The following is a 13,492-nucleotide window of genomic DNA, read 5'->3' as shown; positions in this document are numbered from 1 at the left end:
CTTTCCATTCCTGTGGCCACTGCTGAGTTTTCCAAATTTGCTGGCGTGTTGAGTGAAGCACTTTCACAGCATCATCTTTCAGGATTTGAAATAGCTCAGCTGGAATTCCATCACCTCCACTAGCTTTGTTCATAGTGATGCTTCCTGAGGCCCATTTGACTTCACATTCCAGGATGTCTGGCTCTAGGTGAGTGATCACATGGTTGTGATTATCTGGGTCATGAAGAACTTTTTTGTACAGTTCTGTGTATTCTTGCCACCTCTTCTTAATATCTTCTGATTCTGTTAAGTCCAAACCACATCTGTCCTTTGTTGTGCCCATCTTTGCATGAAATGTTTCCTTGGTATCTCTAATTTTCTTGAAGAGATCTCTAGTCTTTCCCATTCTATTGTTTTCCTCTATTTCTTTGCACTGATCACTGAGGAAGCTTTCTTATCTCTTCTTAATATTCTTTGGAACTTTGCATTCAAATGGGTATATCTTTCCTTTTCTCCTTTGCCTTCAGTTTCTCTTCTTTTCTCAGCTATTTGTAAGGACTCCTCAAACAAACATTTTGCCTTTTTGCATTTCTTTTTCTTGGGGATGGTCTTGATCACTGCGTCTTGTACAATGTCATGAACCTCTGTCCATAGTTCTTCAGGCACTTGGTCTATCCAATCTAATCCCTTAAATCTATTTGTCACTTCCACTGTATAATCATAAGGGATTTGATTTAGGTCATACCTGAATGGTCTAGTGGTTTTCCCTACTGTCTTCAATTTCAGCCTGAATTTGGCAATAAGGAGTTCATGATCTGAGCCACAGTCAGCTCCTGGTGTTGTTTTTGCTGACTGTATAGAGCTTTTCCATCTTTCACTTAGAGCATTCATCTTCTCCTGCGAGAACTCCAAAATTATAACTCACTGCTGAATAAGTGTCTACCAGAGAATGTTGGATTCCACCAAGAAAAGATACCCCATATCCAAAGGCAAAGGAGAAGTCCCAGCAAGACTTTGTTATACACCAGAAACTTACTATCGTAAATTAACTATACTTCAAATAAAAGGAATGTAGTATCACTAATGTACGCAAGCCAAAAGCAGTTCACTTAACTCTCTCAAAAGGACCTTGGCACAGGTTACAGCTTGTTGAGTCTATCTCCTCTGGTTCCCTTCTAATTCTTATTATATAGTGAATTTATTTGCAATAATTTGAGCCTCTTGGGGAAAAAAATAGCATAAACACAAATTAAACATCATATTTTCTTTTATAATTTGGAAGGCTCTACCATAGCTTCTGATTAGATCACATGCAAAGCAAGGCTTGTCACTATGTAATTCTTCCTTTCAGTTTCCCTAAGAAGTAGCATGCACAGCAGTGTGCATAAACTCAACTCCTCACTATTGTTTTAGAGCCCAGTGTTTGGAAAGATGATGATTTTTTTTTTTTTTTTTACATATGGTATTTGGTCCAGTAGTGAAACCTGTCCTCTAAGAACAGGCAGGTATCTGAGGATAGACTTCTTTAGTTCAAACAAAACGAACTAAAATAGAATGAGAAACACCCCGGGACCAAGTGAGGAAGAGGGTAACGGGAATAACACATGTTAGTCACACAAGTTCACATGCACCAACCCGGGGTAGGCCATCAAGCATTACCCTCTCAGCAGACAGTTGTAAACGAGCATTTTATGCTTAGATCTGCTGGAGGCCCATTCATGAACCGCTTCCTCTCTCAGAAAGAAGTCTGGTTCTGAACACAGAAGCCCATTTGCAGCCACAGCACCCCACGGTCCCCACCAGGACACATGATGTCTTAAGAGATGAAAATGTGCACACTGGCTGCTAATTCTAAGCCAGCTCTTTCACACTGGACTCAAAATATCCTGAGCCCCCGGCATGTGCAAGATGCATGGGAGGATGGAGGTGGGGGAATTAATGACGGTCAGGTTTAGCATTCTGTCGACTTCTCTGTCCTTTGTTAGGAGTCACTAGCGCCAAGGATGTCTGAAGGTGAATCAGTTAAATGTTCTTATTATGGACTTTGATTCCTAAGGGTTATTTATTTCGTGGTTCATTGCCAAATCTTGTACTCAATTTGGGTTGGACATAATCAGTGCTCTGCATGGTATGGCCCATTCTTTAATGTTACTCCCGTGCGCTTTGGGGAACGCCTCTGGAATAAATATCCTAATTATCTCCCCAACCTAGGTCATCAGGAGGACACGCAGCTGAACAGGAGGGAATGATCAGGCAGATCTTTCGATCCTGACATTTTATGTTGTTCTGGGCCACAGCGCTGTCGACCGGGAAGATACGAGAAGCTGAGGGGCCTGCAGAGAGGAAGAGGAGCCGGGGGCATGTGGGTTCCACAGTGAATCCTTGACTGGATTCACAAACCCGGCAGCAGCAGACAGGCTGATGGGGAGACAGTCAGAGGTGATAGAATGAGTGGGCACAACTCCACTTTCAGACCCCCTGGCCTTCCCTTCTAGAAAAAAGTAGCCGCCCGCATTACAACATCCACTGTGCTAGACATCAGCACCCAGCCATTTGCCCTGACCACTGGGGTTAATCCCTGTGCCCTGCACCAAGTCCCGAGTGCCCCAATCCTGGCCACTCACTCATGCTGCAACAACGCAGAGCATCTCTGCTTAGAGAGGGGGCCACACCCCTTTGGACCCCACAGACAGCCCCTTTTGGGATGGCTGTTCGCTGGCATGATGCTCTCAGTAAACAACTCAGCCTCCTTCACCACTGAAGCTAAGTACCACCACATGCCAACTCCAGGTTGCAAAGGCACCTAGGTGGCACTTGCGATCCTCTTCAGTCATGCATTAAAAAAAAAAACAAAACAAAAAAACCCTTTTTGTCCTGTATTGGAGCATACCCACTTAACAATGTGGAAGCCCTCCTAATATTTCTTATGCAAATTTTGCTATTTAGAAATTAAAATTGAACACGGATGGTAAAGTGTTTAAGGTGCAGCCAGAGGCAGACGAACCTGCCTCGCGTCTCAGCCACGCGGCCTCGTAGGCCAAGAGCACTCTTCACAGACACTGGAAATGGGGTCTCCTCGGGGGCCCGTCACAGCTACACACTGAGCCAGCAGCCCCAGAAGAGGAACCCTGAGGCTTCCCCCGAGCTGAGACACTCCTGCAAAGGCACCTTCTGGAGCACTTGGGGCTTTTTCCCTCGGGGCATCCATGGGACAATTTCAAAGGGGCAATCCGGCATTTCCCCTCCAATGGTTGTGAGAGAGAGAATTCTAAAAGCCCGATCAGAGGCCCTGCCGGGTCAGGGAGGGCAGACACCAACCGGCCATGTTTAAATTTCCGTGGCTCTGAAGCTCAGAAGGTACAGTGATGGGGAAGCAAATGTCTCCTTGGGCGGCCAAGGCCCATTTCCTGGCGTTGCTTTAGCTTGAATGTTAAGGCTCCTGCAGCAGCAAGTAAAGGGCCCAGGGAATGAGGGGCTGCACCCTCATCTGGAGAATGCTCAGAATCAAGCCTTTTTATTCTCCAAAGTGGGAAGGAGACGTCTGCTCTTTTCAGGCAGATTTCTGGTTTAAACATAGGTTTTCTCCGCAGGTGTCTCTAAGGGTGGACTGTGCTGGGAACTTGGTAAAGACTGGGCCCCACTGTTGGCTCGAGCTGTCTGGATCTCAACCTCACCTCCATGAGGGAGACACATGCTCCCAGGATACAGGGACGGCTGAGCAGCTTTCCCCTTTGGAGACACCTTGGAATCTCTAACCCCCAGACGCCGGGCTGGCAACGCCTTGGAACAGCATGGCACAGAAGGATCACGAAATGCTGAACAGGGACGGCTGACTCAGCACCATGATGTGCTGGCAAAATACTGCTGTATCGATGAACAGATCCCCCAGGAGGGTTCACTGTCTTCCCTCTGAGCACCCATAGAACTGAGATGCTGGTGAAACGGAGGCAGAAAGAGGATACAGGTCCTCAGACCGCCCAAGGGTTGCAAAGAGCCCCACTCGAGGGTTCTTTTCCTGACCCCGGACCCGGAGCTGTTCAGGATGCACTGCTGAAAGAGCCAGGTAGGAATCTTGTCTTTCCTGGGGTTCTGAGAGGTTCTTAGGATGATAACAGGGCGAGTTAAGCCCTTCAGATCTCCTGCTGGGAAGAGGCCCAGGGTCATCGCTGGCAAAGAAGGAACCTCAGACCATTCACCACTGCACAATGGGCTGTCCCCATCAGTAGCCTCCTTGCTCGAAACTAACATTGGAGAATTAAGCCACACACAAACCACACATGGCATGACACCAGCACAGCACACAGCAAAAGCAATTACGTCCCCAAACTCCCATTCTGGGCGGCGCTAATAGTCTTCAATGGCAGGGACCGGCAACTCACCAGAATGAATCCAGCAGTCTCGACCTGGACTCACAGGTTAGAAAAGGCAATACCCAGTTCATGATCTGAAACCACCCTCTCATTACACCATGACTACATCTCAGCTGGTACCGAGTTGGCTTAGAGGCCGTGAGAAGATGATTCTAATAGACTCGCAGGCTCCTGCCCATGAATCCGGAGCTGCGTGGACTTACTTGTTAAGGATTTTCGCTCTCTTAGCACTTGAAAAATTCTCCAGCTGCAAGGACTCTTGAGTGAGGAAGGCGACGGCCAGGTGAAAATAGTTGTTCCACAGCTGAAAACCAAAAAGGGGAGATGCTAAGGCGTAGAACTGATTCATACAGGATCTCAAAAACGCTTTGAGACATTTAGTGTTTGCCCAGCACATGCCTGTGAGATGTTAAAAAGCTGTGTCCTCTACGTGCACATGGCTGACCAGCCACCCACAGTGCGGTTCAGGGCTGACTGTGGGCTCTGACTGCACGTGCTCAAATCCCAGCAGCTTGGCCACTTACTGAGGCAAATAACCCAATCTTTCTGTGCCTTGGTTTCCACAGATAAAGCGGGAACTTCAACAGTACCTATCTGATAGGGCTGCTGAAGGAAGGATCGAAGGAATAAAGATACCTAAGGCCCCCCAGCGGTGCCGAGCGGGTGGTGATGATCATGTAATATGTTTTAGCTCTTATTAACACATTACTGACCGGGGGACTTTTGCAGAAACTAATGCCTGTGGCTATAATACATCTCAGGTCAATAATGTATTAATATTGTATCATGGAGCCCCTTACCTAACAGTATATAGATTTCTATAATTTATCATTTTTATGATACTAAAAATATATATAAACACTAGACGATTGAGAACAACATGAAAACACCCAATAGTTCATATTTCAAGAACAGCTGTTGTTCAGTCGCTAATTTACAAACAGAGGTGAAAGTGAAATTGTTAGTCACTCAGTTGTGTCCAGACTCTTTGAGACCCCATGGACTGTAGCCTGCCAGGCTCCTCTGTCCACGGGATTCTCCAGACAAGAATACTGGAGTGGATTGCCATTTCCTTCTCCAGGGGATCTTCCTGGCCCAGGAATCAAACCTGGGTCTCCTGCATTGTAGGCAGATTCTTTACCATCTGAGCCACCAGGGAATCATAAAGAAAGGTAATAATTATTGCATCAAGTGAGATGATTATAAAGAGTTAGATAAAAATAAGGTGTTAACAATAACTGACTATCTTCAGTTACCAGATGAATAGTGGCAAGTTTCAAGCATGGATGTAGCTAAAGGTTTCATGTATCTGCTACTCTTCATAAGTGGCATTTCTTCAGGACTAGAGCATCTCATTTGGTTGCCAGGGAACCAGGTAAGTGCTGGTCCCCTTAGCTCACAGATGAGGTTCAGAGACTTGCCCCAAAACACAGAAAACAGAGAACAGAACAAGCTGAAGCAGAACAAGGGTCCCCAGTGGCCCACCCCAGACCTCGCAAGCCAGTCTTTCCTGCCTACCAAGGCACTTTCTCTTTTATTTAGGCCCTTTTATTGGGTTGCCAAAATGTTCATTGAAGTTTTTCCATAGGGTGTCACAGAAGAAACCTGAACAAACTTTTTGGCCATCACGATGTAAGAAACAAGGTGGCTCAAATCAGTAACGTACAAGTTTCTTCTTGTTTTCGGAACTAACACCTGCCCTGACGCCCACCCATCCCCTCGCAATGCCCTTCTCTCAGAGCTCTAGCAGGGATGTCTGGGCCATGTTGGAGTCAGGGTCATCATAAGAGCAGGACCCAGACGTATTTTAATGCATACCTACTGCTCTTAAAAACAGCATCAACAGAAATATGAATGTGTCTTTTTAAATGCCAGCTTCACTAACTCTCTCTTCCTTCCCTTCCTTCTCCCAGGGCCAGGACGACAGCTGAGCTACAGGTAACCTAAAACCCCACCTTAGGAGACGTTTAGGGGAACAGAGTAGTTGAACACCCTGAAGGAGGTTCCCTTGTGGACCGCGTGCCTGGAGACTCAGCATGTCCACCTATAAAGCAAGACTGGAACCCACAGGAGACTTCTGTACCCTGAGGAACTAGGAGGCTGACTGCTGCTCACCTCAAAACTCCCCTGGCCACTGTAGAGCCGGAGCAGGGCTGGGGGCCCCCAGGAGCTGGGAGCATCTGGCCTGGGGAAGGTGGGGTGATAACTTCTGTGATGTCTCTCTCCCAGGGTGCAGCCTGCATCTATGCCTGGGGGATGTGAGGTGGCCCAAGTGTGGGGTGGTCTGCAAACCCAGGCCTGTGCTCTGCTGATGTGTGGGGGACAGGACAGCCTGGAAAGAGGGAGGAGCTGTTCAAGGCTGGAGCGGACTAAAGTCACAAGGAAACTGAACGCACAGGGCAGGGCGGGCATGCAGGAGGAGCACAGGGGGTGTTCAGGGCAATGAGACTGGATGCACGTCATTATACATTTGTCCAAACCCACAGAATGGACAACACATCTCCAGGGAGCCCTGACGCAAAATAAGCAGGGATTATGATGGGTAAGCGTGGGTGCAGCAGTTGTGTCAAACGCACCATCTGGTGGGGTTGTTGATGGGCGAGGCTCTGGGTGCTAGAGGCAGGGCGTTTCTGGGAAATCTCTGTACCTTCCTCTTAATTTTGCTGTGAACTTAGAGCTACCCACTCATAAAATACAAAAAAATTTAAAAATCACATAAAAATACAAACATTAAAAAAACCTGTCGGGGTTTCCCTGGCAGTCCAGTGGTTAAGAATCTGGGCTTCCACTGCAGGGGGTGTGGGTTTGATCCCTGGTGGGGGAAGTAAGATTCCACATGTTGTGCACTGCAGCCAAAAAAAAAACAAAACAAAACAAAAAACCAACCAACCAAACAAACAAAATCCCTGTAAGCTATGCATGATTTGGGCTGTGACAACTAACAGCATTCACAATGCTGACCTGAGAAGCAACAAGTTCCGTGATTGGGTTAATGGAACTTGAATGTGGCCTGGGGGCTGGTGAGCGCTAATGGTGTGAGTGTGGTGGTCTTACTCTAGTTATGTAGGGGAAGGCCTCTGTTTGTATGAAATATATACTACAGATTGGGGGAGGTGACAGGATGCAAGCTGGGAGCTCACTTGGAGAATGCTGAGAGTAAGAGCTCTTTGTGCTGTACTTGCTGGAAATGAGAAGCAGGATACGGAGGGGCAGAGGGAAGCAGAGGGCAGAGTAACAGCCCACAGGGAGGAGTGGTTTAAAGGAGAAAGAAGTGTCTGGGAACACCAGGACATCAAAACCTGGAAATGTGCCTTGTGGGAGGACCTGCTGCCTGGAGCACATGCGGAAGCCAGTCTTGGCCGTGCAGCACCCAGGCCTCCCCCTGGGTATGGGAGGATGAGAACCTCCTAGAGTGGAGCAATCAAACCACACCTGTCAAGGAATAAGGGCCCAAAGGGCTCATTGCAGCCAAGACGTTGGGCATGAGGGGAACTTCCAGAGGACCAAATGCATGAAGACATTGCACAGGGTCAGCAACAACCCATAACACACAGTCAGCAGCCACACCTGAAACACACAGCCATCGGTGTATGTGGCTCAGCACCTGACGGGCATGGCCTACCTGGAGAAAAGGAGAAAACCTAATGAAGGACAAGAGAAAAGGCACAAAGATCCCTGTGTGGGATGGGAAAAAATAAATGCTGCCAAGTATTCTCCCAAATGCTGTTACAATTCTACTACGATCTTTTATGAACTCAACCCAATTAAAATGTAAACAGCACGCTTAGAAAGTTTAACAAGGTGATTTGGAATTTCACATTGAAGAGGAAATGCACAAAAAGTCAAAATAATTTTGCAATAACATCCTAACCAGGAAGACATGGCTCTACTAGCTGGGTATACAACCCATAGTTAATAAAACAAAAAACAGAGCTGATACACACGTGCATCTGTAACTGTGGGTTTTCTTGGTGGCATTTCAAATCATTGGGAGGGAATAATTTATTCATAAAACCATGTAGGGAAAAGAAAACTCAAACTCCAGCCTCCAGCAGATGGAGATAAACAACAAGGACGGGGAACTACATTCCATGGCTTGTAATAACCTATAATGGAAACGTGTGAAAAGGAATCTATATACATAGATATATGAAGAGAGAAATCTATATAGAGATATATAAAATTGAACCACTTTGCTGTACACCTGAAGCTAATGCAACACTGTAAAATAACTATACATTGATTTTAAAAAGTGATTAAGGAAAAGAAATCACAGACAGATTCAATGTTAGAAAGTTTTTTTTTTTTTCAAAAAAAAGCAGAAATACAAAGCTTTATCAGATACCAACTATAAACAAAACAGTTAAATTTATAATCAAAGAAGGATTTGCCAAGCAAAAAAATAAAACCCAAAAAGCCCTTTAAAAGAACTGACAAATTTGACTACAGAAAAATTAAATATTTCTATATGATAAACCTAAACCCATGACTAGACTATATAAAGAATTTCAACTTACAAAAAGATATGACATATAGCACAATAGAAAAATGAGCCTAGAAAATGGACAGTTTGTACCAGAAATCCTCACAGCCAGTGAGCACTCTCAACCCAACTAGCAATCAGAGAAATATCAACAAAAATAAGAATCAACAATTTTAAAGAAATTGGTATTGGAGAAGATCTAGACAATGATACTTCGCAGAGAAGGCTGGTGAGACTGCAAATTTCTAGAGCATTTGCGGATGGTAATTTATCAGTGTCCATCAAACTTAAAATTTCTTACCATCCAGTCTGGCATTTATGCTTCCAGCAACCAGCAACGTTGCCCTGGATGGCTGTGTCACACTGTTCACAGAAGCAGTGCCTGGAAAGGGGAAAAACTGGAAACAGCCTGCAGGTCATCAGCGCAGGAAAGCCTGCACCAATGTTGATGCGTTTACACTGTGGAATAGGACAGAACTGAAAACCAGGAGTGCATGACCCCACTCACGCGAAAAGTCAAAAGAATCCTGGTCTTGGCCCAGATACAGCTGACTCTTGGGTGTGAACTACTCGAGTCCACTTACAGGCAGATATTCTTCAGCAGCAAATACTACAGTACTGAACCATCGGTTGTTGGTTGAATTATACTCAGATAAACCACCTTCCCCAACCTTCCCACACTGTTCAAGGGCGAACTGTACATGCTTAAAGAAGCCTCAGAGATAACACACAGCAATTATTCTAAAAGTTAACCAGCAATTGGAAGGAACTCTAAAAAAGAGGGGATATATGTATACGCATGGCTTCCTTGGTGGCCAGACTGTAAAGAAACTGCCTGCAGTGTAAGAGACCTGGGTTTGATCCCTGGGTCGGTAAGAGCCCCTGGAGAAGGGAATAACTACTGATGCCAGGATTCTTGCCTGGAGAATCCCTTGGACAGATGAGTCTGGCAGGCTACAGTCCCATGGGGACACAAAAAGTTGGACACAACTGAGCAACAAACACTCACTTTCTTTTCACATGTGTGTGTGTATATATATATATATATATGTATGTATATATATGTATATATACATGAAGTGAAGTGAAGTTGTTCACTTATGTCCGACTCTTTGCGACCCCACGGACTGTAGCCTACCAGGCTCCTCCGTCCATGGGATTTTCCAGGCAAGAGTACTGGAGTGGGTTGCCATTTTCCTCTCCAGGAGATCTTCCCTGATCGAACCCGGGTCTCCTGCATTGTAGGCAGACTCTTTACCGTCTGAGCCACCAGGGAAGGAAGGGCTCATGCTGATGTTGAAACTCCAATACTTCAGCCAACTGATGAAAAGAGACGACTCACTGGAAAAGATCCTGATGCCTAGAAAGACTGAAGGCAGGAGGAAAAGGACACAATAAAAGATGAGATGGTTGGAAGGCATCGTGGACACAATGGACATGACTTTGAGCAAACTCATTCAGGAGATGGTGACGAACAGGGGAAGCCTGGCAAGCTGCAGTCCATGGGTCATAAAGAGTTGGACAAGACCTAGCGGCTGAACAACAACATCATACAGCTGGACTTCCCAGGTGGGACTAGTGGAAAAGAACCCACCTGCCAGTGCAGGAGACATAAGAGACAGGGGTGCGAGTCCTGGGTTAGGAAGATCCCTGGAGGAGGGCATGGCAACCCACTCCAGTATTCTGGCCTGGAGAATCCCATGAACAGAGGAACCTGCTGGGCTATAGTCCATGGGGTCATAATGTGTTGGACATAACCGAAGTGACTTAGCACACAGCACACAGCTGATGCACTTCATTGTACGGCAGAAACTAATGTAACATTGCAAAGCAACTATACAAAGTGAAGTCGCTCAGTCATGTCCAACTCTTTGCGATCCCATGGACTGTAGCCTACCAGGTTCCTCCATCCATGGAATTTTCCAGGCAAGGGTACTGGAGTGGATTGCCACTTCCTTCTCCAGGGGATCTTCCCCACCCAGGGATCGAACCCAGGTCTCCTGCATGGCAGGCAGATGCTTTACTGTACTCTAAGTCTAAAAAAATACTATTTGGTAAATACTAAGCAATGAATAAATATTTGTTGACATTAAAAAAAAAAAAAGCTACCCAGCAGAAGGAGAAAAAGGTGAAAAAATGGGAAGGGAGCTTTCCTATTTTATTCAATGGACTGACGTACACTGCACAAATATTTCACAAGAATGTATCTGTGTATTAGGACGCGATAACAAACATTAAGCAGAGAAAAAGATAAAAAGTTTTAAACTGAAAAACAGTAACATTTTTAGGTACATAGTACCTGATATATTGCTACACACTTATATACTATAATGCTGATGAAACATTTTTAATTTAATAAAATGATACAAATGAATTTACTTAAAAAACAGAAACAGATTCAAGCTTTTGAGAATGAGCTTATGGTTGCTGAGGAGAGGATGGGGGGAAGGGAGAGTTTGGGATAAATAGGTACACACTGCTGCATTTAAAATGGATAACCAACAATGACCTATTGTATGCCGCACAGGGAACTCTACTCAGTGTCACGGGGCAGCCAGGATGGGAGGGGGGTTTGGGGGAGAACGGACATGTTAATCTGTACAGCTGAGTCCCTTTGCTGTTTACCTGAAATTATCACAATATTGTTTGTTAATTGGCTACACTCCAGTACAAAATAAAAAGTTAAAAAAAATTGAAATTAAAAAAATGATATAAGAAATAAGGGCACAGGCACATAAGAACATAATCTAATAACTGAGCATCACATTTAGCTCTAAGTTTTCAGAAGACAAGGCGAACGGGAGAGTAGATGGGTGTCTAATTTTTGTTATCTGTTATTTTTTGTTATCTGTTAACCCAGGAACTCATTATTGCCAAATTCAGACTTAAATTGAAGAAAGTAGGGAAAACCGCTAGACCATTTAGGTATGACCTAAATCAAATCCCTTATGATTAAACAGTGGAAGTGAGAAATAGATTTAAGGGCCTTGATCTGATAGATAGAGTGCCTGATAAACTATGGAATGAGGTTCGTGACATTGTACAGGAGACAAGGATCAAGACCATCCCCATGGAAAAGAAATGCAAAACAGAAAAATGGCTGTCTGGGGAGGCCTTACAAATAGCTGTGAAAAGAAGAGAAGAGAAAAGCAAAGGAGCAAAGGAAAGATATAAGCATCTGAATGCAGAGTTCCAGAGAATAGCAAGAAGAGATAAGAAAGCCTTCTTCAGTGATCAATGCAAAGAAATAGAGGAAAAGAACAGAATGGGAAAGACTAGAGAACTCTTCAAGAAAATCAGAGATACCAAGGGAACATTTCATGCAAAGATGGGCTCGATAAAGGACAGAAATGGTATGGACCTAACAGAAGCAGAAGATATTAAGAAGAGGTGGCAAGAATACACAGAAGAACTGTACAAAAAAGATTTTCATGACCTGGATAATCACAATGGTGTGATCACTCATCTAGAGCCAGCCATCCTGGAAAGTGAAGTCAAGTGGGCCTTAGAAAGCATCACTACGAACAAAGCTAGTGGAGGTGATGGAATTCCAGTTGAGCTATTTCATATCCTAAAAGATGATGCTGTGAAAGTGCTGCACTCAATATGCCAGCAAATTTGGAAAACTCAGCAGTGGCCACAGGACTGGAAAAGGTCAGTTTTCATTCCAATTCCAAAGAAAGGCAATGCCAAAGAATGCTCAAACTACTGCACAATTGCACTTATCTCACATGCTAGTAAAGTAATGCTCAAAATTCTCCAAGCCAGGCTTCAGCAATATGTGAACCATGAACTTCCTGATGTTCAAGCTGGTTTTAGAAAAGGCAGAGGAACCAGAGATCAAATTGCCAATCTGCTGGATCATCGAAAAAGCGAGAGAGTTCCAGAAAAACATCTATTTCTGCTTTATTGACTATGCCAAAGCCTTTGACTATGTGGATCACAATAAACTGTGGAAAATTCTGAAAGAGATGGGAATACCAGACCACCTGACCTGCCTCTTGAGAAATCTGTATGCAGGTTAGGAAGCAACAGTTAGAACTGGACATGGAACAACAGACTGGTTCCAAATAGGAAAAGGAGTGCGTCAAGGCTGTATATTGTCACCCTGCTTATTTAACTTCTATGCAGAGTACATCATGAGAAACGCTGGGCTGGAAGAAACACAAGCTGGAATCAAGATTGCCGGGAGAAATATCAATAACCTCAGACATGCAGATGACAGCACCCTTATGGCAGAAAGCAAAGAGGAACTAAAAAGCCTCTTGATGAAAGTGAAAGAGGAGAGTGGAAAAGTTGGCTTAAAGTTCAACATTTAGAAAACGAAAATCATGGCATTCAGTCCCATCACTTCATGGGAAATAGATGGGGAAACAGTGGAAACAGTGTCAGACTTTATTATTTGGGGCTCCAAAATCACTGCAGATGGTGACTGCAGCCATGAAATTAAAAGACGCTTACTTCTTGGAAGAAAAGTTATGACCCACCTACATAGCATATTCAAAAGCAGAGACATAACTTGGCAGACTAATGTCCGTCTAGTCAAGGCTATGGTTTTTCCAGTGGTCATGTATGGATGTGAGAGTTGGACTGTAAAGAAGGCTGAGCGCGGAAGAATTGATGCTTTTGAACTGTGGTGTTGGAGAAGACTCTTGAGAGT

The 13,492-nt window shown here is 44.7% G+C and overlaps 1 protein-coding gene across 2 annotated transcripts in view; it reads right to left on the bottom strand.

The window, feature by feature from the left end:
- Positions 1-13,492, bottom strand: part of DOCK1 (dedicator of cytokinesis 1) — a 564,920-nt gene that overhangs the window by 113,604 nt on the left and 437,824 nt on the right. For both annotated transcript variants that reach the window (XM_068961248.1, XM_068961249.1), the window contains exon 31: positions 4,553-4,653. In XM_068961248.1, the coding sequence (XP_068817349.1) occupies positions 4,553-4,653 (101 nt within the window). The remainder of the gene's footprint in view (positions 1-4,552; positions 4,654-13,492) is intronic.

The sequence above is a fragment of the Capricornis sumatraensis genome, chromosome 23 (assembly GCF_032405125.1).
Source record: "Capricornis sumatraensis isolate serow.1 chromosome 23, serow.2, whole genome shotgun sequence".
Classification (NCBI taxonomy): domain Eukaryota; kingdom Metazoa; phylum Chordata; class Mammalia; order Artiodactyla; family Bovidae; genus Capricornis; species Capricornis sumatraensis.
Note: the sequence above shows the minus strand (reverse complement) of the source record. Positions and strands in the feature narration are given on the sequence as shown.